Here is a 27,756-nt window from a genome sequence, read left to right on the forward strand (position 1 = left end):
TAGTATTGTTTTTGTTCCAATTTTTATCATCATCTGAATGGATGTTGTTATAAGGGTTTTTTTGTTCATATCAGTAATAGTGTTCACACCTCAGCATAATTACACATATTTTTGTCTAAGAACATAATGTTTTTTTTCTTCTATCAAATAAAAATAAAAGTAGCCTGAGCCTACTCCGAATTCCACCATCAAGTAATGGTTTAATTTATTACATTTAGCTGTGCCTAAATAATGTAATTAACTTCAATAAATAAATACTAATGTTCAATTCGGTAAATTAAAATAATAATAAAAATATATAAAGGAAAATGACAATGCACCCAATTTAAAATTTAAATGCACATGAAGCATACATTGTGTGGTTTTAATGTCACAATTTCTGATGGCTTTAGTGTGATAGAAAGCTCTTATGTAAATTCTCATGTAGGAATATTTTGGGATTGTGTTAAACATGGAATAAATTATGCCCTTTCTCTCTAGCGAGTGTTTTAGTTGTGTAATCTCGTCCACATGTAATAGCAGTACAGCTGTATTAACAGATCAGCGTGGTGGTCTCCTCATTAAAGGCCGTTGTACATCATTCTGTGGTTTCTGTACCCATGTGTGAGGAGACGGCTGTTCCTCACCCTCACAGTCTTTTTCACTATAGTTTCTAGACGAGTCATGAGGCATATTTGAGGTCTGATGTCCTGAATGGCTGATGTTTGACCTCACATGTGACGTCCTGTAGTCCCTCTGCTCCTCATTTTGTTCATCCAGCATGTTCACAGAGGAAGCCACTTCCTTCAGGGCATCTAGCGGCCTTAGAGACTTCACTGATTTAGATGACAATCTTTGTGGATGCCTGAACATGGGCCTGTTTGACGGATAGTCAATCTCGGTTTCTGTATCACCATCTCCTAAAAAGACAATATATATATATATATATATATATATATATATATATATATATATATATATATATATATATATATATATATATATATATATATATATATATTAAAATTCCTTGACCTACATAAATGTAAAACTCTCCTCTAGATGTTCATTAGAAAAGCATGACAAATAACCACATAATTATTTCTATTTCACATAAATGCTGTTCTTTTGAATTCATCCAACAATTTTGAAAAAATTGATCACGTTTTTTTACTAAAATATTAAGCAGCACAACTGTTTTCAACATTGATAATAATAAAAAATGTTTTTTGAGCAGAAAATTTGCATGTTACAATGATTTCTGAAGGATCATCTGACACAGAAGACTGATGCTGAAAAGCATTGCCATCACAGGAATACATTTCAGTGTAATGTATATGAAATAAATGCAGTCTTACTGAGTAAAAGAGATTTCATCTTAACAAATCTTACCAACCTCAAACTTTGGAACGCTAGGGCATTTATCTCACTTCGTCATATTAAACAAAGTTTTAAATTGTGAAGAGACATAATTGAGGTCTTGTACATTTGGCGTATACATTCCACGACATTGCACACTCGTACTATTTATACGCATTTATGTGTGATCGGGTTGGTAAGTCAGTTGCTGTCTCTATGCAAAACCTGTAGGACCAGAGGGTGAGCTAGATTTGGTTCAATAACTGCTATAATACTGTATATATTCTCTCACCGCTGTGACCGAATCTCCCTGGAGGAAATCCAGAGTTCAGACTCTGACCCATTGGCAGAGACAAAAACTTCCGAGACATTTTTGGAGCATTCTGGTGCAGCAGAGAAGAGCAAGGAAAAGGTCAGTGACAGAAAATAAGACTAATGTCCATATTGAGTCAGTATATATATATATATATATATATATATATATATATATATATATATATATATATATATATATATATATATATATATATATATACTCTACAAATCACTATGTGTAACATTTGATTTTAAATGACATCCTTTTGTTGTTTTTTGTACCCTGTATAAATAAGTGCTCTCATTGTAGTGTTACATACAGTGCCATGGAAGCTTCCGGCTCTGAGGCTGCGTCGTAAGCTTGTGTGCCTCCTTATCAGGATCTCTCTGGCTGTGATATCATTGGGTAATGAATGCTTATTGGTATAAGATACTGTCTGTGAAGCATAATCAATAAAAAACAATTGTGAAATATTGCAAGGGACAATAAATTAGTAAAATAAACATTAATCATTTTATGGCCCACTACTTAATCCACATACAAAACTGAATTATTTAAGAAAACATTAAACTTTTCTATAAAACATAGTCTTTGTTCAGTGTAACATGTTTCTGGACCATATAACATCATCACAAATTTACCACAAAAATAGCTGTCGTTCATTACCCTAAATATAATTAATTTGTAATTAATTAATTTATTAGTCAAATTGTAGCTATGGTACTGGGATGTTCTGAAACTTCATATTAAGCACACCCTTTTTTGTGGCATTTTTGGTTGTTGACTTCACTTTGATAATTACCTTTATTATAACAACCTTTATAATTATTTCTAAAAATACACCTTTAGTGCATTACTTTGCATATTGTTATACATAGTGTCCCCAGTCTGACTCAAATCATGGGATGCTTCCATGCTAAAAAGTGTCTCTAGCGTCAGTTGCTAGAGCACCTCTTGAGGCCAGGGGAGTGAGGTTTACCCATACAGCTCTCCCTAGCTTGTCTCCATTAAACTCACCCCCCTAAACCTCACTCTCATTCAGGTCATGGCATCAAATGTAACCTGTCCTACTAGACCTGCTCAGAGCAGATTTGTACTGGGGTCTCTTGTGTGAGAGGCAGGTACTTTAACAAGGACACTAAAGACCGCAGTAAGCGTCAGTTGCTAGAGCGCCCCTAAACCTCACTCCTCTAAAACCTCACTCCCATCCGGGTCACATGCAGCACCAAATGTAACCTGTCCTTCTCTACCCACTCCGAGCAGGATTCGAACCGGCGTGGGTGGCAGGCACCTTAAGGACACTAAAGGCTGCAGCCTTTAGCGTCAGTCGCTAGCATGCCTCTTGAGGCCAGGCGAGTGAGGTTTACACAGCTCTTGCTAGCTTGCTTCTGTAACAATAGCAAAGCTATGATAGAAAAATATTTGAATTTGGATTTGAATTTACTATAACTAACCTAAATAACATAGAATTTGAAGTACTTAGTGTTGTTTTCTAAAATTTTGTTTCAGCAATACCAATATTGTACGTTCTGTCACAACTCACTCTCTGTCTGATCTTGTACATGTTTTTCGATAAGAGTTTGTGCATATTTGTCACATCAGATGGCAAAATCTTCTTCCTTGAGGCATTCTTTGTCTCTTCACTATAAAAGATAACAGAGAACAGAAATCAACTGGAAGCAAATCATTGTGATACTCCTGTGACCATCTGGAAATGATTGCTAAATTCAGACAAAGTAAAACTAGTTTCTGAGATTTCTAAGAAGCACAGGATAGTAAAAGAAGTGACTGTGCATAAAGGAGACGTACTGTAATGAAATTAAAGAGGGAGCTGCGCTGATGTCACCAGACATTGTGTCCAGAATCTCCATGGCGTTCTGAAGCTCCAGTTTCTTATACAGAGCCACAATGCTCGACTCTGGACGACTATCACGGATTAAAATCTTGCGAATGATCCGGTTATTAAACTTCATGAACCTGACAATCGAAGAGTTTATAGATCAAAACAAATGAATCTCAAAATCAACATCACATATAACAGATAACAGTATGTACTGGACTTTGTACATTTATATTTTACTCCCACATATAAACTGAGTCACTGAATAAATATAGTTTTCCAAAAAAAATCCAAAACTAAAGTTTGCAAGGGTAATAGCTGTGGTAGTAACTAACAGAATATTCTTTATGATAAATTAATTTAAATAAAGTGCCTTGCGAATGTATTCGGCCCCGTTGAACTTTGCGACCTTTTGCCACATTTCAGGCTTCAAACATAATAATATGAAACTGTAATTTTTTGTGAAGAATCAACAACAAGTGGGACACAATCATGAAGTGGAACGACATTTATTGGATATTTCAAACTTTTTTAACAAATCAAAAACTGAAAAATTGGGCGTGCAAAATTATTCGGCCCCCTTAAGATAATACTTTGTAGCGTCACCTTTTGCTGCGATTACAGCTGTAAGTCGCTTAAGGTATGTCTCTATCAGTTTTGCACATCGAGAGTCTGACATTTTTGCCCATTCCTCCTTGCAGAACAACTCAGTGAGGTTGGATGGAGAGCGTTTGTGAACAGCAGTTTTCAGTTCTTTCCAAAGATTCTCGATTGGATTCAGGTCTGGACTTTGACTTGGCCATTCTAACACCTGGATATGTTTATTTTTGAACCATTACATTGTAGATTTTGCTTTATGTTTTGGATCATTGTCTTGTTGGAAGACAAATCTCCGTCCTATACGACTGATTGTTGTCCTATGGACAGAGTCTCCCACCTCAGCTGTAGATCTCTGCAGTTCATCCAGAGTGATCATGGGCCTCTTGGCTGCATCTCTGATCAGTCTTCTCCTTGTGTGAACTGAAAGTTTAGAGGGACGGCCAGGTTTTAGTAGATTTGCAGTGGTCTGATACTCCTTCCATTTCAATATTATCGCTTGCACAGTGCTCATTGGGATGTTTAAAGCTTGGGAAATCTTTTTGTATCCAAATCTGGCTTTAAACTTCTCCCCAACAGTATCTCGGACCTGCCTGGTGTGTTCCTTGTTCTTCATGATGCTCTCTGCGCTTTAAACGGACCTCTGAGACTATCACAGTGCAGGTGCATTTATACGGAGACTTGATTACACACAGGTGGACTCAATTTATCATCATTAGTCATTTAGGTCAACATTGGATCATTCAGAGATCCTCACTGAACTTCTGGAGAGAGTTTGCTGCCCTGAAAGTAAAGGGGACGAATAATTTTGCACGCCCAATTTTTCAGTTTTTGATTTGTTAAAAAAGTTTGAAATATCCAATACATTTCATTCCACTTCATGATTGTGTCCCACTTGTTGTTGATTCTTCACAAAAAATTACAGTTTCATATCATTATATTTGAAGCCTGAAATGTGGCAAAAGGGCGCAAAGTTCAAGGGGGCCAAAAACTTTCGCAAGGCACTGTAAGCATATTTCTGAGACAGAGCTGTTAGACTAGTCTAACTGGTGGCACTAAAGAAATGAGGAAAGTGGAAACATGACACTGAAATACTTCTACTAAGTCGCTGTCAGCAGAGAACTGTACTTTAATATTCAGAAAAGCTGTGTAGTGTGTGTGGGGGAACTAAAATGTAAGAGTCTTATGTAACTCTTACTTGTCTTTCCAGTAGTAGTGACTCCATTGTCCACATAGATCTTCTATCCCTGCAACTGTGTGCTCCATTATCTGAAACAGAGTAATGGCATCAAGACTAACTAAACTGATCTAGATTATTAAGTAAGTTTAAATGAAATGAAAACATACCCTTTTGTGAATCTCAACATTGATGGTCTCAAGGTTTCGGTTTGTCTTACGAACATTCATTAATTTTAGAAGTGGTCTTATTGTAATTCCCTGCAAAAAGAAAGTCTTTATACACTATATAGTTTAAACGTCTGCTGTCAGAGTTAACACTTTTATTCAGCAAGGATGCATTAAATTTATCAGAAGTGACAATAACAACATTTATATTGTTACAAAATGTTCTAATTCAAACAAATGCTGTTCTGTAAATTTAATTTCTGCTCAGAAAGACTATGCCGAATGCTGTGAGTGCATGTTAGAAATCAGTAATTGTGAGAGAACATTGTGCTTGGTACGTTTTTCATCTTCAAACCAAACTGGGGTCTTCAGCCGACAAATTTTAAATCCCCTCTGGTGATCTTTTGTGGCTGTTAGAACACATTCTAACACATCAGTGTCTACAGTATGAAAGCAATCCAGTCAAATGGGTTTTCGAATACCTCTTGAAGTGGTTGAAAGTGGACAAGTTTTTAACGTTTTAGACCCTGTTTACACCTGTTTTAGTGTTGGCCACTTGTGATCCAATTGACCAAAACATCTTTATACAAGGTGTAAACAGGGCCTCATATGCATAGCCTAACATCACTACAAAAGTTACTAGTGTACTTGTAAGATGGCTCATGTTTGTGCTTGTCTGTAAGGCTCAGTTCTTAAAGGGATAGTTCACTTTGAAATTAAATTTTGATATGTTTTAGCTTACCTCATGGGCATCCAAGATGTAGGAGTATTTGTTTCCCCAGTAGTTTCAATTTTGATCATTTTAGGTCAAACCGTTCTTGTCTGTGCCACACATAATGCAGGTCTATGGTCACCACCTCAAAGAGCATACACAGAGAAGTCCAAATGAAACAATCCCCCATCGACCAACTACTGGGGAAACAAATACTCCAACATCTCGGATGCCCATGAGGTAAGCTAAAACATATCAAAATTTTATTTCAAAGTGAACTATCCCTTTAAGGTACCTGAATGAACACTGTGAAGATGATGATGACAATTGTGCCTGTGATGAATAGCTTTTTGTGACCAATGCTCTCAGGGAGAGTGAAGGCCAAGGCAAATGACACGGCTCCTCTCAGCCCACCATAGGCCAAACCAAACTGATCTTTAAAGCTGAAAGGAATCGTGCGGAAGGGGTTAATGATCTGCGTTAGGACCAGGATTCCTAAAAGAAAGGAAAGGAAATATAAGGAATATAATAACATTTGAGCCAATAACTAAAATGATGTCATTTCAGTTGTAAAACAAAACTGTGCATTAGTGGTAAATATATTTTACAGGTTACATCATTAGGCCAGAAGGTAGTGAAGTTATCTTTATGAGTGACTCTTTGAATCATTCCTAACATATGTTTGATCAAAACACTGATTAATTCTGTAACAAAACACAACCTTGTGATGCAACAATTGACTCTACTTTGATTGGATATATTTCTGTTTGTGTAGCAAAAATATGCAAACTTACTGGTAACTGTATCTGTATGTTAGTTATATAATTTACTCATATAAAATGTAAGTTACTTATATTTCTTCCTTGATGAATTGTTCATGCTGGTGTGTCAGCAGCACAGCTGTGACAATATTGTTTAATTGTAACCAATGACAATAAGAGATGGTACTATTAAAAACATCCTAATAATATGAGCATTCTTTATAATTCACAAAAAATCTCCCATACCCAGGCCTCTCCAAAGTAGAGCAAATAGCAGAGTAAAGAGGATATAACCCCAGTTCCACTCATGCTCTGTTGTTACGGTAACAACACCCAAGAAGAAAAAGATCAGAGTTTCTGACACACTTCCAACCATCTTAATGACATGGCGAATAGTGGTGCAGGAACGCTGGGATACATTTTCCTCCACGTAATACTTCATAGTCAAAGCACAGATGACAATACTGTAGAAACAGGAGCACAACATTCAGGAAAATTAATGTTATTTTCAGATATCTGGACTCAGAACTTTCCTAATGTTCTGAAAAAGTTCTCTCAAAGTTATGAACAAACATAAAGTCATACAGTAGCATTAATATACTTTTTTTTCAAAGTTATCTGGTGTTTAATAATGTTCACAAGACATTAGCACAAATGGGGGAAAACATCTGAAATGTTTTCTTTGGAAGTTTGCCTAACATTTTTTAATGTTATTATTGTTTTAGTATGTTCACAGAACAATCAAATGTAACCATCACATAATGTTTGCAAAATAGAATGTTCCCTTATTGTTCGCATAATCAAGAAAAAGCATTTTTAAAACATTTAAAAAACATGTTTTTAATATTCTGATAACAGAATTAAAGGCGACTAGTTCCAGAAATATTTTTTGCTATGCTGGTTGAAAGTCTCTTCACATCCTAACAGCAATCACTAAGTTAAATGGTTTTAATGTATAAACACCGGTCAGGCAAAACATTATGACAGGTGAAGTGAATAACACAAGCAACACCCTTGGGTGGCCAAGGCTCATTGATGCACAAGGGGAGGCTGGTCCATGTGGTCCGATCAAACAGACAAGCTACTGTAGCTCAAATTGCTCAAAAAGTTAATGCTGGTTCTGACAGAAAGGTGTCAGAATATACAGTGCAGTTCATTGCGTATGGGGCTGCACAGCTGCAGACCAATCCGAGTACCCATGCATGCTGATCCCTGTCCACTGCTGAAAGTGGCGAACAGTTGGCACATGGACTATGGAGTAAGGGAAGAAGGTGGCCTGGTCTGATGAATCACATTTTCTTTTACCTCACATGGATGGCCGGGTGCATGTGTGTCGCTCACCTGGGGAACACATGGCACCAGGATCCACTACGGGAGGAAGGCAAGCGGACAGAGGCAGTGTGATGTGGACAATGTTCTGCTGGGAAACCTTGGGTCATGCCATCTATGTGGATGTTGCTTTGACACGTTCCACCTACGTAAGTCTTGTTGCAGACCATGTACACCCTTTCAGATGGTATTCCCTGGTGGCTGTGGCCTCTTTTAGCAGGATAATGCGCCCTGCCACAAAGCAAAAATGGTTCAGGAATGGTTTGAGGAGAACAGCAACGAGTTTGAGGTGTTGACTTGGGGCCAGATACCACAGCACACCAGGGGTCTAGTGGAGTCCATGCTTCGACAAGTCAGATTTGTTTTGGCAGCAAAAAAGAACCAACACAATATTAAGTCATAATGTTATGCCTGAACAGTGTATATCATCTGTGGAAGGCGTAGAACATAAAATGTTTATCCAATCATTCCATTCGGTTCAACAGACATCAATCACTAAGCACCACAACCGAAACAGCCGCTACCTTTTACAGTTCCTCCTGAACCAAAACAACAAGTTTATGTTGTGTTTACACTATAACTACTGTAATTTAGAAGAGATGGAAACACGTGACTTTATACTCTGAGCGGTTTCTGACTAAAATGTATGCATTTCAATGGCAGCGCTATCAATGCTGATATGAATATGCAGCAGTCAGATGGTACAGGTCAGTTATCTTTAAGTTGTTTATGTTCACTATTATTGTAATGGTATGTGCTTTGAAACATGAGGTACTTTAACGCCGTCTCTCTTGAAGCTTTTTGTTTGCTCACTGCTGTACGTGTTCATGTGTTTTGAAGGTGTGGCTTTTCAGACACTCAAAGGGAGGGTGGCTCTTATGCTTTCAAAGCTAGCTCGCTATTGCTAGCCTCTCCGAAAATTGCTTACCCTATAACGTTTTGTAACTTAATGATAACATTAGCAAAATGCTCTTAGAACATATTTGTATTAGCTGGGTAAGGACCCCTTACTTACGCCATGATGCTGGAGATGGCAAAGAGCTCAGCTAAGAGGTAGGCCAGGTAACTGTACAGGAAGATGATTAGAGGCTCGATCTCTCTCACTTTTCCAGTAAAGCGTGTGGTGAAGGCTGCCACAAAGCCAAACAGTAGGCCTAAAAGCACACCGCCCAAACCCACCACAAAAAAATTACCAATGTCCAGAAAAACTTCTCCAGCTTCAACCACAGGCGTCACTGCTACATGATTGAAAAGATTATACAGCACCTGGAGAAAAAAAAAAACATGAGAGCTACAGACACTGACACATATAGTACACAATTGATGCAAAAATACAAAATATGCAAAACTTTCAAATTAGAGAACAAATGTGAAGATTACAACATGCAGAACATCACATGTGTAAACACATGTAATAGGATTACTTGCCATGAAATTGTGTACATTACTTCACTTTACTGTGGTTTTGTCTAAGGCAAAGTTACATGGCCTTGCTTAATCTCCTTTGTTTTAAGCTGTGGTGGCTAAACAATGAAAAACTATTAATTAAACAATGTAAAGCACTATTTTTATTTTATTTTTAGTAGTAGTTTACAAGTAGTGTCAAGTATGTATTGTATTGTATCTAACTAAAAATGTACTTTTACAATTAATCTACAATTAAGATTGTAAATTGAGTAACCAGTTTAACCACAATGGCTTAACACGCCACAATCATTTTTGTCTTAGAAATGTAAGATTAAAAGTAAAGTCCTCTTCACACCAAGGACGATAACTATAACGAAATCATTCTAAATATAAACGAATAGCAGTCACCACAACAATAATGATAATGGCACAGAATGATATAATTGGAATCCCTTTCAGAACGATTCATTCCAACTAATTAATGATAAAAACATTGGATATCCTTTAACAATTTAAACCATTCAGAATCCACCCTGTTTCAAGCACAAGTTTATAATAAACATAATATCGTGTGTTGATGTGAATGTTATATTATTATCGTTATAGTTATCTTTAAAGTTATTCTTCTTGGTGTGATTGGGCCTTAAGTATACATACTGGATAAGTACAAATTCCTCAAAATAATACTTACAGTAATAAAGTACAATTAATCAAATACTTTGCATCTCTGGTAATTGTAGCACATATATCACTTATATTTTTGTTGTTGTTGTGTCAAAGCATTCTAGTGTCAAAAAGAAGCCAAAACACTGCTCTGAATTGTTTATCTGAATTTGAGCTATTACTATTCCAGTTCAAATGTAATACAAAGCAAGACATTTAATTGTGCCTAAATACTTGTTTTATGTTTGACATAATAAAGTAAGGCAAGATTAAAATCATAGCTTCTGAAGATAATTGTGTTTGCCATGATGTATAGCCTGTATGACAGAGCAGTTATACGCTGGCTTGTGTTACATTCTGGAATTCAGATAATCTGTTACTAGGGCAATATTTGAAAGGGGACAAGCTTATTTCCCTTCGAAGAAACAAACTTTTATGAATGAAGTAACTCTGAATCTCTGCCTGCTTTTACACAGGGTACATCTTCAAAACAGTTCTTGATCAGAGCATATGTGACTGACGTGCCAAATAGAAACGTGTTCCAATCACATTTCCCATGGAGAGTGGCAGTGCATTAATCTTTGTCCCAAATCCATTTCTCTGTCTCACACTTCATTTGGTTTTGTATGTCAAGACTGCACAAATCACTTACCACAGTGACAGCATCATTGAACAGGCACTCTCCAAATACAACAATATAGAGCTGCTCGTGGATGCCGATGTCCTCAAACACAGTGAGCACAGCAACCGGTTCTACGGCTGAGATGATGGAGGCAAATAGGAGGTTCTCCTGCAGGCTGATGTCCTGCACACCAAAAGCCTCGATCTGGCAGATGGCAAACAAGGAGATGCCAATGCCAATGGAATTCCACAAGGTGCCAACCACAGCAAACCACAGCACCGTGCCAATATTCTCAAAAAAAGGCCGAGTGGGTATGAAGTAGCCTGAGTCTAGAACAATGGGTGGCAACATGTAAAGGAAAAAGGCGTTGGAGGTGAGCACTGCCGGTGGCTCCTCGTGCACCGAGTGCATGATGCCCCCCACTATGAGACCAATGGAGATCAGCAAACAGGATTCTGGCACCCAGACCGTGATCTTATGGTAGACATGAAAACCTATTCAGAAAAAAGCAATATATAATGTACATAATACACATCAGTTAGTTCTAGTCTTCGAATCTGATGGGCTGAGATATTTCAATAGTATCAGCACTGGGAATGTATACTGTTTTACTCTACTTGTTTGAATCCGTGGAGGAAGAAAGTAGTTCCACACACAAAAGAGTTTTTTTAAGACACTGTGATTGTTTCTTATTTATTTACATACCGTCAAACTGTTGTATCCTTTACTAAGAATAAGTATACTTCAACTTCATTTTATGAACTTTTAACTGTCTTCTCACAGCTAAAAGCCATTCACAACAGTGATACAAGTGTTGTAGTAATTCGACCTCATGCAACCTCGACCTCCCCCCTCATTGAAGAAAAATCATGTTCAAATTGATGGCCTGATGTTATATAAATGCACATAATGATCGTTAGTAAATATTCATTTTTACAAACAATGCCACCAGCATATATGGAGAGGAAACAGGGAGGAGTGGCACTTAAAGGGGGGGTGAAACACTCAGTTTCAGTCAATCTCATGTCAATCTTGAGTACCTATAGAGTAGTATTGCATCCTTCATATCTCCGAAAAGTCTTTAGTTTTATTATATTTATAAAAGAAATATAGGCTGTACCGAGTCTTTCCAGAAAAAAACAAGCGCCTGGAGGCGTATCGTGTGGGCGGAGCTAAAGAATGACGAGTGCGCACAAAGCGGTGACGTCCTCAAGCGTGGAGGAACTCATGGCTATCGATCAGATTCAGCTAATAGATATATGATCCAGAATCAGATTCGGAGGCTGAAATAAATTGAACAGGAGAAACAGCAACAGCAGGACGTCCGTCTCTGTGGTATGTACTGTATTTAGTGGCCTGTCAACATTTGTGTCTTTACTCGCAGTTTATGAGGACATGATTGCGACTAAACCTTAGCAGTAGCAAGCAAAACAGTTTTGCACGTCAGACTAGAGTAACGTTATACATAGAACAACAATGGAGTAACCGTTAGCGCATTTGAATGACGAAGCACGCGATCGTGTCGTTTACTGATGTTTACTCACGCGACGATAGCCAAGAGCACAGACATTTGAAGCAGTTTTACTCACCGGCTGCTTCCAAAGCAGGACTGAACCTTTATCGCTGGGACCGCTCCGTCAAAAACACACTTCTTTGGTATGATTGGTGAAGTCCTGTGACAGCAGTGACCATGGAGATCGACTTTGCGACGCGACTGAAGCGATGTTGTGAAGCTTCCCGTCATTTCTGCGTTCAAATCGGTTTAAATACAGCGCTGCCTTCCCGGAATGCTGTGCTGAAGCATTGAAGTCGCTTGATGTCACCCATAGGAATAAAGTGGAGCGCGGCGTGGACTATAACGACATAAGTGTTCACGGACGAGTCGATCTGCACCTGAGAGAGTGTTTATGGGCGTGCATTTCCTCTCTCGCTCTAGTCACGCCCGCGCACCCTACCGGGAGAAGAGCCCGTACGGCCCATACAAGGACCTTCCGCTCTATCGACGTCAAGCCGACCCATACTCGAAAAAAACTCTCCGAAACTTGTGAGAAACCAGAAGGAGTATTTTTAACACAGAAATACTCCATCAAACGTCCAACATTAGTTTTTGAAACTTTGTCTATGTTTAGGATGGGAATCCAAGTCTTTAACAGTGTAAAAAGCTCAGTATGCATGAAACAGCATTTCACCCCCCCCCCCCCCTTAATTTAATTATAACAATATGTTTTATAATGCATTTATCATTACAGGCTATTATTTAAACACACACACACACACACACACACACACACACAAGTAGACCTATACTAATAATAACAGTAGATATCATTCAAATTAATTTTATTATAAATATGTGGCTATACTGCAGCGCTCCCTTAGTGCTTGCATGTGTCCAATGTGCATGTTATCCGTCCTAAATAGTATATGGCATTAATCATTTTTAAAACTTTTTAGGGCAGATAGGCACATTGAGATGCAGGGCTTATCTTTTTCACAGTTTGCAGTGTGTGTTCACTACTCACTGCTCCTAATATGTGTGCAGTGTACTAACTCTGACTATGGGTTATCATAATTGGCCTTCACGCCACTTTTTCTCTTTTTCAATCTCCAAACCTGTTCTGTTCACTGCTGATTGGAGGATATTGCATGCCCTTTATTTTATGATTTTCGTAAAATCACATCTGTTTTTGCTTTTCAAACTCAGAGAGATTTCAGTTTAATATGTTGCAGGCTCATTTATTGATAAAAAAAATAATAAATTTGGGCCTGTTTTTGAAGCTGCAGTTGCTTATTTGTCTATCGAGAGTTAACAATACTGACTGCTGGTCCCCTTACAGTGAAGTCACTAGTTTGCAGCGCTATGTCCCGACAGTAGCCCTAAACGGACAAACTGCTCTGTAGAGCACTAGATACTCTCGTAGCTTCTCTATGATCTTCAAAAGGGAGGGGTGAGCGGTTGAACATAATGATACCTTTTCAAATCGTTAGCTAATGATTAATTAAAGCAGGCAACTGGAAGTTGAAATGCATGGCTTCAGCCATTGTGGAAATTAGCATATGAATTAATTATAATATGTTATTAAGGAATTAATACAATATGACACATTTAACTAATAACAATTTATTGATTACTTAATCTATTAATTAGAATCTAGTTGTGGATGCAGTAATCATTAATAAATGGTTTAGTTCTTCATAAATCATACATTAACTTATGATTATCTGTGCATTAGTTAAGCATGAATGAATGCATATTGGTGCATATTGTAAAGTTTTACTGTAATTTTAATTATTTCTGAAAAGTAAAGACTGAAAGTATACACAATTATTTTTTAGTTAAAATAGTAATAGCACACTTGAATAAACTTTTTATTTTTAAGGGATATAAAATATCACACTCACAGTTGTGCAATGTGGCTCTATATCAGCACAGCTGTGATTAAACATGCAAAAGTGAGTCAGACAAATGCATTCATGCATCAACAACAAGTGGGACACAATCATGAGGTGGAATGAAATTTATTGGATGTTTCAAACTTTTTTAACAAATCTAAAACTGAAAAATTGGGCGTGCAAAATTATTTGTCCCCTTTACTTTCAGTGCAGCAAACTCGCCAGAAGTTCAGTGAGGATCTCTGAATGATCCAATGTTGACCTAAATGACTAATGATGATAAATAGAGTCCACCTGTGTGTAATCAAGTCTCCGTATAAATGCACCTGCACTATTATAGTCTCAGAGGTCCGTTTAAAGTGCAGAGAGCATCATGAAGAACAAGGAAAACACCAGGCAGGTCCAAGATACTGTTGCGGAGAAGTTTAAAGCCGGATTTGGATACAAAAAGATTTCCCAAGCTTTAAACATCCCAAGAAGCAATGTGCAAGCGATAATATTGAAATGGAAGGAGTATCAGACCACTGCAAATCTACCAATGTTACGTCACGGACACGAGGAAACAGGAAATTGGTGCGAGGACTCAAGTGCAGTGAGAAAATTATAATTTATTATAAAATAAAACATAAACTCAACACAAAAACCCACGAGGGGGAAAAACACATAATCAGAACTGTAACATAACTCAAAAACATACCAACAGAGAAATCACGGGGAACCGGAAGACGCAGACATAACATACACAAGGATCCAACACAGACTGACAAACACAAGGAGATTATAAAGGGAACAAACAAGGCAGATAATGAGGGAGAACAGGTGGGGCAAATTAACCAATAATCAGATAACAAGGGGGAGGGAACTGACAGGGACACGAGCACATGCTCAACATAACAAAACCCACAAGTGCACACAAGACAGGACAGGCATGTGACATTACCCCCTCCTTAAGGAGCGGCTACCAGACGCTCCACTAGGGACGGGAGGGACAGACCCGGGCGGGACGGGAGGGACAGACCAGGGAGGGACGGGAGGGACAGACCAGGGAGGGACGGGAGGGACAGACCAGGGGGGCACGGGAGGGACAGACAAAGAAGGTACAGACAAGGGAGGGGTAAAGAAGGGAGGAACGAGGAAAACAAAAAGTTCAGGAGGCCATGGTGGCCCACAAAAGTTCGAATGGCCAGGGCGGCCCACCGAGTTCGGGAGGCCCACCAAGTTCAAGCGGCCGGGGCGGCCCATAGAGTTCAGGCAGCCAGGGCAGTGCGGGTAGCGCAGGGCGCCAGGGAGGCGCGGTGAGAGCAGGGCGCGCCAGAGAGGCGCGGTGAGTGCAGGGCGCTTTAGCGGCGCGGTGAGAGCAGGACGCCTCAGCGGCGCGGTGAGAGCAGGACGCCTCAGCGGCGCGGTGAGAGCAGGACGCCTCAGCGGCGCGGTGAGAGCAGGACGCCTCAGCGGCGCACGGAGAGCAGGACGCCTCAGCGGCGCACGGAGAGCAGGACGCCTCAGCGGCGCACGGAGAGCAGGACGCCTCAGCGGCGCACGGAGAGCAGGACGCCTCAGCGGCGCACGGAGAGCAGGACGCCTCAGCGGCGCACGGAGAGCAGGACGCCTCAGCGGCGCACGGAGAGCAGGACGCCTCAGCGGCGCACGGAGAGCAGGACGCCTCAGCGGCGCACGGAGAGCAGGACGCCTCAGCGGCGCACGGCGAGCAGGACGCCTCAGCGGCGCACGGCGAGCAGGACGCCTCAGCGGCGCACGGCGAGCAGGACGCCTCAGCGGCGCACGGCGAGCAGGACGCCTCAGCGGCGCACGGCGAGCAGGACGCCTCAGCGGCGCACGGAGAGCAGGGCGCCTCAGCGGCGCACGGAGAGCAGGGCGCCTCAGCGGCGCACGGAGAGCAGGGCGCCTCAGCGGCGCAGGGAGAGCAGGGCGCCTCAGCGGCGCAGGGAGAGCAGGGCGCCTCAGCGGCGCAGGGAGAGCAGGGCGCCTCAGCGGCGCAGGGAGAGCAGGGCGCCTCAGCGGCGCAGGGAGAGCAGGGCGCCTCAGCGGCGCAGGGAGAGCAGGGCGCCTCAGCGGCGCAGGGAGAGCAGGGCGCCTCAGCGGCGCAGGGAGAGCAGGGCGCCTCAGCGGCGCAGGGAGAGCAGGGCGCCTCAGCGGCGCAGGGAGAGCAGGGCGCCTCAGCGGCGCAGGCAGGGCGTTGGGGAAACTTCTCCAGTCCAGCAGTATCCACCGGCACTGGGACCACCGGAATACGATCTGCTGGCATTGGGACCACCGGAACATGATCTGCCAGAACTGGGACCACCGGAACACGATCCACCGGCACAGGGACCACCGGAACACGATCCGCCGGAACTGAGACCACCGGCACACGATCCACCGGAACTGGGACCACCGGAACTGCCTCCGGGGCTTCGGATAAAGCCCTGTGCTCCTTCCACGCATGCAGGACTGCCACCACAAAGCATCCCATCACAGCCCTCCAGGCCGTTTCCGGACTCGGGACCACCGGAACGGAGTCCACCGGCACAGGGACCACCGGAACACGATCCACCGGCACAGGGACCACCGGAACACGATCCACCGGCACAGGGACCACCGGAACATGATCCACCGGCACAGGGACCACCGGAGCACGATCCACCGGCACAGGGACCACCGGAGCACGATCCACCAGCACAGGGACCACCGGAACACGATCCGCCGGCACTGGGACCACCGGAATACGATCCGCCGGCACTGGGACCACTGGAACATGATCCGCCAGCACTGGGACCACCGGAATAATATCCGCCAGCATTGGGACCACCGGAACACGATCCGCCGGCACTGGGACCACCGGCACAGGGACCACCGGCACAGGGACCACTGAAACTTGGACCACCGGAAAAGGCACGGAGGGAGACTTCCTTCTCCTCCTCCGTTTCAGGACCACTGGAACACGATCCGCCGGTACTGGGACCACCGGAATACGATCCGCCGGAATCGGGACCACCGGAACACGATCCGCCGGTACTGGGACCACCAGCATATGATCCGCCGGCACTGGGACCATGGAAGGACTGGGGCCCAGGCGGTTGATGAATTCCCAGAATCCCAGACTCCCCATACTATCCATTACCTCCGGAGAGAGGGGCATGTCGAGGCAGAGATTAAAAGCTTCCTTCCACTCTGCCTCATTGAGTCTAAAATGGTCCACCTCCCTGAGGAACCTGCCTGCGAACTGTTGCACATCCGTCCCCTGTTGACGGATGTACCGGGAGTTCAGGTAACGCATTACCCGCAGGTTCTTCTCCCACTCCATAGGAGGATACCGGGAGAAAAAACAAAAACGAAAACAACAAAAAAAAACAAGTCCTGCTGAGTCCTCAAGTGGTTGGATCCTTCTGTTACGTCACGGACACGAGGAAACAGGAAATTGGTGCGAGGACTCAAGTGCAGTGAGAAAATTATAATTTATTATAAAATAAAACATAAACTCAACACAAAAACCCACGAGGGGGAAAAACACATAATCAGAACTGTAACATAACTCAAAAACATACCAACAGAGAAATCACGGGGAACCGGAAGACGCAGACATAACATACACAAGGATCCAACACAGACTGACAAACACAAGGAGATTATAAAGGGAACAAACAAGGCAGATAATGAGGGAGAACAGGTGGGGCAAATTAACCAATAATCAGATAACAAGGGGGAGGGAACTGACAGGGACACGAGCACATGCTCAACATAACAAAACCCACAAGTGCACACAAGACAGGACAGGCATGTGACAACCAAGACCTGGCCGTCCCTCTAAACTTTTAGCTCATACAAGGAGAAGACTGATCAGAGATGCAGCCAAGAGGCCCATGATCACTCTGGATGAACTGCAGAGATCTACAGCTGAGGTGGGAGACTCTGTCCATAGGACAACAATCAGTCGTATACTGCACAAATCTGGCCTTTATGGAAGAGTGGCAAGAAGAAAGCCATTTCTTAAAGATATCCATAAAAAGTGTTGTTTAAAGTTTGCCACAAGCCACCTGGGAGACACACCAAACATGAGGAAGAAGGTGCTCTGGTCAGATGAAACCAAAATTGAACTTTTTGGCAACAATGCAAAACGTTATGTTGGACGAAAAAGCAACAAAGCTCATCACCCTGAACACACCATCCCCACTGTCAAACATGGTGGTGGCAGCATCATGGTTTGGGCCTGCTTTTCTTCAGCAGGGACAGGGAAGATGGTTAAAATTGATGGGAAGATGGATGGAGCCAAATACAGGACCATCCTGGAAGAAAACCTGATGGAGTCTGCAAAAGACCTGAGACTGGGACGGAGATTTGTCTTCCAACAAGACAATGATCCAAAACATAAAGCAAAATCTACAATGGAATGGTTCAAAAATAAACATATCCAGGTGTTAGAATGGCCAAGTCAAAGTCCAAACCTCAATCCAATCGAGAATCTGTGGAAAGAACTGAAAACTGCTGTTGTTCACAAACGCTCTCCATCAACCTCACTGAGCTCGAGCTGTTCTGCAAGGAGGAATGGGCAAAAATTTCAGTCTCTTGATGTGAAAAACTGATAGAGACATACCCCAAGCGACTTACAGCTGTAATCGCAGCAAAAGGTGGCGCTACAAAATATTAACTTAAGGGGGCCAAATAATTTTGCACGCCCAATTTTTCAGTTTTTGATTTGTTAAAAAAGTTTGAAATGTCCAATAAATTTCGTTCTACTTCATGATTGTGTCCCACTTGTTGTTGATTCTTCACAAAAAATTACAGTTTCATATCATTATGTTTGAAGCCTGAAATGTGGCAAAAGGTCGCACAGGTTCAAGGGGGCCGAATACTTTTGCATGGCACAGTAAATAGTTATAATGGCAAATTACAGATCTTTTAACATTTGATCCTTGTTAAAAATATTAAACTTTTTATTTAATTATCTATATTACAAGTAGTCTACATTTCATGGCTACTTATATGCCTACATTGAAGTGCATTGAAGTGGCCTACATTAAGTAAAAAATATTTTATCTTATTATCGTAGATTATAGATTTTAAACTGAATTACAGAATAATAGAACAGAATAAAGTTACCATTCTGACTAGCCATTGGACATAAAACAATACAATAAAATAAAACCCTATTTGTTTAGTGAGATAAAAAATGTTGCTAGTAACAACCGGTAATAACCGGTCCGGAATAGATAGCCTACTATTGTTTATGTTTACCAAATACTAAGTATCTATAGGCCACACTTGTACAACCGGAATACATTTAGTAGAGTTATTTAAATGAATACATACTAACATAAATAGATAATAATCTGTTGAACAGCTTTCCATAAAATCTGTGATTGCTCACCTATTTTGGCAAAGGAAGCAAGCAGCACCCATAAAGCAATCTCAAACGGGATCTGAATACGGGGGTAGTTCAGTGTAAAAAGCGTTTGGGTTGTTTCGTCCGGGTCCGGGTCAGCAGTCTCACCCATCGTTTTCCAAGGGGGAAGTTTAGATGGAGAGGTAGACGGTTTATAAGTAACTGCGAATCCAGACAGAAAAAATACGCACAAAATCAAAAAGTTGAGATGCCTCTTTACATCAAAATTAAGCACCATATTTTATCTGATAGGCATATAGCCTATGCCAGAAGTTGAAATATAAAAAAGTATTTCTAAAAGAAAAAAAGTAGGCTTAAATCCTTAAAACATTAAAATCCTTTAAATTAACCTATTGCATATTGACTTCATATAAGCCTATCTATGCCATTTCTTTAGTATGCTAAAGCATCAAGTAAATCACGATTGTCCGCAGTCAATTCTGTCAAGACTGAATTGGCTCTGCCTCTCGCAGCAGGTGTGTGTGGTCTGGTCAGATCAGATAGGGCCGGTCGAGGACAGATGCCACACCTGATTTGTCTGTGCTTGCCTTTAATAATTTTGCTTCCTTAAAGTTTTCTGAAAGCTTTTTTTTAGCCTGCTATGCCACAACAAACACTTTCGAAGTAAAACTAATAGTTTCTCGCGCATTGTGTTCACATCACCGCATGATGTCATGATAGTTTCCGCTAAAAACACTAGTTATTATATTAAACTGTATTAATTGTGAAAGCCTTTTAAGGTGACGACGGTCCCAATGCCGATTCAAGTGTTCCTCTCAAACAAGCTGTTTTAACAAACAAACACATTTCACCGCCTTTTAGCTAATAAACTCTCAAATGTTAAATATGGCATAATAATGGCACTATGAGAACTGTCTGCTAGGATGTAACCACTAGATGGCAGACAAGGTCTTCCGTCACCCGTCAATCCATCATAGATCGTAAAAAAATCTATCGACAACATTTCCACGAAGCGTTCTTTAAATACAAGTGACCGAATAAACCATTTAAAATGCGCAATTTTCAAATCTTATAAAAACAAAGGTTATTCTTTTGGCTCACACCTCACGTTATGCGTGAACGAGGCGGGGTTTTTAGAGCAACAACTCTGACGTAATGCGCTGTGACGTCACGGCAGGGCGAGTCCACAATGCAGAGCAAGTGAACGAATTGCGGAGAGATCGCCGTGTATCAAAACACTGGTCTGCATACTATCTTTAAATCATGGAGCATATCAGTGACTGAAAAGTAAGTGATCTCTGCTGCCTTTTTAAAGCTGCTAATGTTCGCAGTTGTGTTAGTACTAGTTAATCGCTTGGAAGGAAGCAATGAAGAAAAAGGAAATACATTTGATCTTAATATGCACAGCACAAAGTGCGTGATATGGCATAAGCTTTTGGGTGAGAGTGATAAGTAGCAGGTTGAGTGCTTTATTTTAAAATGTCTTTATTATAAGGCATAACGGAGCGCGCAATCAATCGTGCATTCAGTCGTCATCACGCTTTATATTTCGTCATGAGAGCAATGTCTAGATGTTGTCGGCTTTTCTCAATATGCAATTATGTTCCTGGAGGTAAAAGAATCAGATGAGTCATACATTGTCTGTTTATATTATTCACAAGGTGCCACACATAGGGATGGAACATAGACCCGATTTTTATTGCAGAAAAATACCGGAACCGAATTGTTTTCATGACGTCCGGTTTCTGTCAGTGCAGTGCAGACGGAACACTGTACTAAAATACACGGACAATGTCTACTATTAAGAGACGACACAACATCATTAGCCTACTAAAAACAGGCAGCGTACATTTCCCGTTACCGAAGAATGACTCTTATGAACCGATTCTTCTTAGTGAATCAAAACAAACAGCGGGACCAGCGTTGTACGATTCCGAAACGAATGACTCGTTTGAGTCGGTTCTTTTTAAGCAATTATTCAATAATTATTTTTTAAACAATAACGCTTTTTCTGATGTTAGAGTAGTGTAATCAGCGGTATTTTATAAAAATGGATGAATTAAATATAAGTAATTACGTAAATATAAACATCAAGGCTGTCTCAATGCTCATTCTTCCTCAAAACTTTCTCTAATTAGTTGATTTCGTTTTCAAATGTAAACAGCTCTTATTGTTAAATATGAAAGGTTCACTGTTCTTTAATATTTTTCAGTTCCTGGATCAACGCTAATGGCAAGTTGATTGGCCAAAGACTCACATGCTAACATGCTCACAAGCTTATACAACAATTCACAAAAGCCTTCCAGTGAGAGATCTAATGCAGAGATTATAGTTTCTCATTCCTAACCAGTGGATTAACTAGTTGATTTATTATTAGGGGTTCAAGCACGAAGTGCTGAACACCTATTGTATTTGTACTGATTTTTATTATTATTATTATTATTATTATTATTCAGCCGAAAAACGCATCGTGCAGACCAAACTGTAAGGGCTAGAGACTTGAAACTTGGCCAATAGGTAGTACAAAAATCGAGGAGAGGTTATCAAATTATGAGCCAGATTGGCCCATAGGTGGCGCTATAGCAACCAAAAGCGCGAAATGGCTCATAACTCCTAAACCGTTTGATCCACACTCAAGTGTCTTATATCATTGGAAAGCTGAGACCATGACAAACAAAACGTATATCTCTGATTTCATTTCCGTCATTAAAAATTTTCCGCCATTTTGAATTTTGTTGAAAACCTATTTTTCCGAACTAGTCCCTGGTTTTTTGACCGATCGGAACCAAACCAGTGCCAAAATGTTGTCTGTAGTCTCAATATGAATATTCATTGAGAAAAAGTTGAAATTTCGATTCACGAAAGATAAGTGGATTCAAAATGGATGCTCAGGGCGGAGCCTATTTTACTAAAAAAACTATAACTCAAAAACGAAATGAGATATCTTCACCAAACTTGGATCACATGTGTATGGGATCATTCTTTGGTCTCGATAAAAAAATCGCGACGATTGACCACTTGGTGGCGCTATAATGTGAAAAAAACATGAAAATAGCTATAACCACACGACCGCTAGTCCGATTGACCTGAAAATTGGTATGCAGTGTCTTGGCCCAAGGTACCATGTATGTCTATGAGGACATTGGCGTATCTTAAAAAATATGGCCGCTATCGGCCAATGAAATTTGAGCACCTATAAGACAAGGGTAACGAAGGCTGATCGGAACAAAACTTGATGGGCATGTTTGACTCATGGCACTAGAGGTCTGTAAGAATTTGGAAAGAAATCGGCCACTAGTTGGCGCTAACGAGTTTTATGGCTCTGTAATCACGTGGTGTGGCACCCATCCACAAAATATGCATATCACCTGATAGATCTCCTCATGTTGAACAACTTTGCCTCTAGAACTATTGCTGTCAATCATATCATTAATTAAATATTTGCAACTATGTTAAAAACATACTTTTGCAAACTAGTCCCTGGTTTTTCCCCGATCGGAACCAAACCAATCTAGGGCAATTCTCTAGACTCTCTAGATAAATATTCATTGAAAAAAAGTTGAACTTTTGAATTTGGATGACTATAACAGGGTCATTTAAAAAGAGGGGGCCTGGCAAAGCATGCTCAAAAACCTATTAATCCTGAATGAAAACTACAAACTTCACAAAAATAGGTGGGCACGTGCAGAATATTACTCTAAAGAAGCATGAAAAATTTCATGGAGATCGGGCAATATATGCCTCTATAAAAGTGAGAAATGTGATGAGGTACCATTGCTTTAAATGGTGTGTTCCCAAAAATTGCTATAATAAACGGCCACCAGAGGGCAGCAGAAGACCACTCATTGGTTCATTCTGGTCAGTAAGCCAGTTTAGAAAATCATTATAACTACATTGCAAATGACATTTTGACAATGTTGACCAATTAATTTGTTCATACTAGAACGTGGTAAATCACAAAAGAATCATGGTAAATCATACTACAATGTGGTAAATTGTGGTAAACCATGCCAGAACATGGTAAATCATGTTAAACTATGGTAAACCATGCTAGAATCATGGTAAATCATACTAGAACATGGTAAATCATAGTAATATATGCTAGAATCATTGTAAATCATACTAGAACGTGGTAAATCATGGTAATATATGCTAGAATGATGGTAAATCATACTAGAACATGGTAAATCATAGTAATATATGCTAGAATCATGGTAAATCATTTTTTTTATGGAATACGCTAGAATCTTGGTAAATCATACTAGAATGTGGTAAATCATGGTAATATATGCTAGAATCATGGTAAATCATACTAGAACGTGGTAAATCATGGTAAACTATGGTAAATCACAATAGAATCATAGTACATCATTCTAGAACGTGGTAAATCATGGTAAACCATGCTAGAATGTGGTAAATCATGGTAATATATGCTAGAATCATGGTAAATCAAAATACAACGTGGTAAATCATGGTAAACTATGGTAAATCACAATAGAATCATGGTACATCATTCTAGAACGTGGTAAATCATGGTAAACTATGGTAAATCACAATAGAATCATAGTAAATCATACTAAAACATGGTAAATCATGGTAAACCATGCTAGAACATGGTAAATCATGGTAAAATATGCTAGAATCATGGTAAATCATAATACAACATGGTAAACTATGGTAAATCACAATAAAATCATGGTAAATCATACTAGATTGTGGTAAACTATAGTAAATCACAAAATAATCATGGTTAATCATACTAGAATGTGGTAAATTGTGGTAAACTATGGTAAATCATAATAGAATCATGGTAAATGAAACTGAGCCAATGAATGTTTCTCTGCTGCCACCCTACTGGTTAAATTAGTCATTTTGTTCTATAATTCATAGACTTTAGACTTTGTAAAGTCACTATTATAACATTTAAAAATCACATTTTGTCAGTTTATCACTTCATTTCACCTGATATCTCTCAAATTCATTCAGTGCTTAAAAACCTTTCATGCAAAAGGCGTCAAATGCTTTAAATACCTACTTTTGCGAACTAGTCCCTGGTTTTTTGCCCAATCGGAACCAAACCAGTGCCAAAATGTTCTCTGTAGTCTGAATATCAATATTCATTGAGAAAAGTAGAAATTTCGATTTACGGTTGCTAAGGGGTGGAAAAAGAATGTTGTGGGCGGAGCCTATTTTACTAAAAAGGCTATAACTTAAGAAGGAAATGAGATATCTTCACCAAACTTGGTACACATGTGTATGGGCTCATTTTTTGGTCTCGATAAAAAAATTGCGACGTTTGACCAGTTGGTGGCGCTATAATGTGAAAAAAACAACGACCGCTAGTCCGATTGACCTGAAAATTGGTATGCAGTGTCTTGGCCCAAGTTACTATATAAGTCTATGAGGACATTGGTGTATCTCAAAAAACATGGCCGCCATCAGCCAATGAATTTTGAGCACCTATTAGATGGGGTTAACGGAGGTCCATCGGAACGAAACTCGGTGGGCATGTTTGACTCATGGTCCTAGAGGTCTGTAAGAATTTTGAAAGAAATCGGCCACTAGTTGGCGCTAACCAAAAAGGGAAGCTCAAAAATTCACGAATATTGTTGGGTATATGTGGCATGACATGCTGATGAAGCATGCAAAGTTTTAAAGAGATCGGACTATAGGTGGCGCTATAACTGTTAAAAAGCTTTAAAAACCATGCATTTCCTATGGTAAATTGCCTATATTGGCTGTGAATGGACTTTTCCATCTATTATTTCAGTGTTTAAAATCTTGCTAAATAAAACTTAATGTCTTTAATGCCTATGTGCTTTAAAGGCCTTAAACGCTTGAACCCCGCTAAATGCTGCTTGCAGCTTTAATTATTATTATTATTATTATTATTATTATTATTATTATTATTATTATTATTATTATTATTATTGCTGTGTGAAAACGTAAGGGTGGAGAATTATGATTGATCTTTGAAGGAGAATGCTGGAAAATGAATGCTATAATGATAAGCCTGGAGCTTTATGTTCTAAAAGGAAATTTTGCTTGATATCTTATCAGGCTAATGGTTTATTTCCCCATTTCTAAAAACTATATTCAAGAGGTACTCGCTGACCTTTACAGAGACTACTAATGTTGTCTAGGTTTAAAACAATGATCCTTGTTTTCTGTCTGTCTTGGTTTAAAACAATGATCCTTGTTTTGAGTCTGACCATTGCCACTAAAGTTTATGGATACTCTTATTGGCGAGACAATTGCTGCCAATGACAAGTGCTTTACTGTTATTTTGCCAATTCGTGCGTGAAACCCGAATATAGAGCATACTTTCATCCCTGTTTCTGTATGTCTCCTGTCTACCCTTCTTCACTTGTTATGATTTCTTCACACCATTTAGCTGTGTGCCATGAGACAAACAGGGGCGGATAGGCTGCTCATTCTTGAATTTTGCTCAGCCAGAAAAATTGATGTAAGGTCTATGAAAGGAAAGCATGGAAAATCCAGTTTTCACCCAGACGATGACTCATTACTAAAAGAAAATGGCTGTTTGTTTATGTTTGTGAAGTCCTGCTTTAATTACAGTTTGATGAATCCATTCAAAACAGCTCAAAATAACTCAGATTGGATTTTAAACAGTCTTTTGTGTCACTCTTAACGCAACAAACATCAAAACTGGTGACGTTCAAATGGCATCTTCAAAGATTTCTGCATTTTCCTGTGTGATGGAGGAGTTCTGCTTCACAACTTGACAGGGCACTTATTTGGAGAGTGATATGATGCACTTCCATTTTTCCTTCGTCCATTTTAAAAACCATGTCACATACGTGGATATTCCTACATCATTACCAAAGCAACCGGTGCAGATATAGGGGTGGCTATGTCTGGACACACAAATCTTTATTTGATCACTTGCAATTAATATTGCGGAATGTCTGCCTGAAAAGTTCTAACATGAGGAATTCAGATTTGCCTGCTGTTTGAAAAATAATTACTATTTGAACCGTTTGTATGGCAAAGGGCTGTGTAAATATTCTTCAATATATATATATATATATATATTTTCATGTTTCATGAAAATTCAAAAGCACACAGGTTTAAATTGGCATAAGGGTGATTAGATGACCAACATTCCTATGAAAGATGCCATGTTTTATCATAAGACTTCTGTTCTTCTCTTTGACAGTTCAGTGATGCACCATTTCATTATGAAATGTGTCCATTCTTTTTCTCTGCAAAACAAAAATGAATGCTAAACCTTAAATGCTAATTCATTTTTTCATTATTATTTTAAAAGATCTGACTGCATCTCACTGCATTTATTTGATGAAACATACAGTAAACCAGTAATATTGTGTAATATTATTATTATTATTATATTGTAATATTATAATTACAATTACTATTTTAGCATATTTTAAAATGTTGTTCCGTGATAGCACAGCTGAATTTTCAGCAGCATTACGCCATTCTTAAGTGCACTTTAAAAAAATCAGTAAAAATAGGGCACAAATGAACAGGATTTTCTATTTTTCCATATTTCTTTTTTTACAGGTGTTATATCTGTCTTTAGAATTTTGAACTTCATTGCGTTCTACGTTATGGTTAGCGTAAATGTCCATAAAATTACTGGACAATGTCCAGGTGATAAGCTGCCAGTATTTTATTCCCCCATTATTTTACAGATTTATTTTTTATAGTGGTGGGTGCTTAAATCAGAAATCATGCTGATTTGCTGCTCAAGAAACGATTATTATTTTTATTTTTTTGAACGGTAGTGTCTCATGGATTTGTACAGATGCCACATGTAGCATATAAAATGCTTTTCATGCAGAAATATTCTCATGCATGGGTTCATTTCCTCTTTATGTTTATGCATAAGAAGTGAAATAGAAAAAAACGCTCAGTTATTAGCTTATTTTGGTAATTAATGTTTTACATTGCTATGTCAATGATACATGCATCAATATTTGTATAGTCCAGGGCAGTATTTCCACTCAACATCGAGGTGTAACTGTCTGTTAGCTTTTTGTAAACTTAACCCTGTTATAGGCCTCAAGATTCAGCTCACTCTAATCTGTGTTTAGACATGAAAGATG

General features: G+C 39.8%; 2 protein-coding genes across 5 annotated transcripts in view; one reads left to right on the forward strand and one right to left on the reverse strand.

Annotated features, from left to right (window-relative positions):
- Nucleotides 1-38: 38 nt before the first annotated feature.
- On the reverse strand, nt 39-20,126 carry slc9a2 (solute carrier family 9 member 2). Its single transcript, XM_067443451.1, has 12 exons — nt 19,688-20,126; nt 10,960-11,423; nt 9,253-9,503; nt 7,155-7,372; nt 6,443-6,642; nt 5,439-5,528; nt 5,290-5,360; nt 3,464-3,631; nt 3,198-3,297; nt 1,974-2,090; nt 1,631-1,721; nt 39-899 (listed from the first exon to the last, which is right to left on the reverse strand). Exons 1-12 carry the CDS (start codon nt 19,938-19,940, stop codon nt 541-543), a joined length of 2,382 nt encoding a protein of 793 aa, XP_067299552.1. The 5' UTR covers nt 19,941-20,126; the 3' UTR covers nt 39-540.
- Nucleotides 20,127-20,815: 689 nt separating this feature from the next.
- Nucleotides 20,816-27,756, forward strand: part of inpp4aa (inositol polyphosphate-4-phosphatase type I Aa) — a 38,117-nt gene continuing 31,176 nt past the window's right edge. For all 4 annotated transcript variants that reach the window (XM_067443458.1, XM_067443460.1, XM_067443459.1 and 1 more), the window contains exon 1: nt 20,816-20,950. The gene's annotated coding sequence lies outside the window, so the exon portion shown is untranslated. The remainder of the gene's footprint in view (nt 20,951-27,756) is intronic.

Source organism: Pseudorasbora parva, chromosome 5, assembly GCF_024679245.1.
Source record: "Pseudorasbora parva isolate DD20220531a chromosome 5, ASM2467924v1, whole genome shotgun sequence".
Lineage (NCBI taxonomy): Eukaryota > Metazoa > Chordata > Actinopteri > Cypriniformes > Gobionidae > Pseudorasbora > Pseudorasbora parva.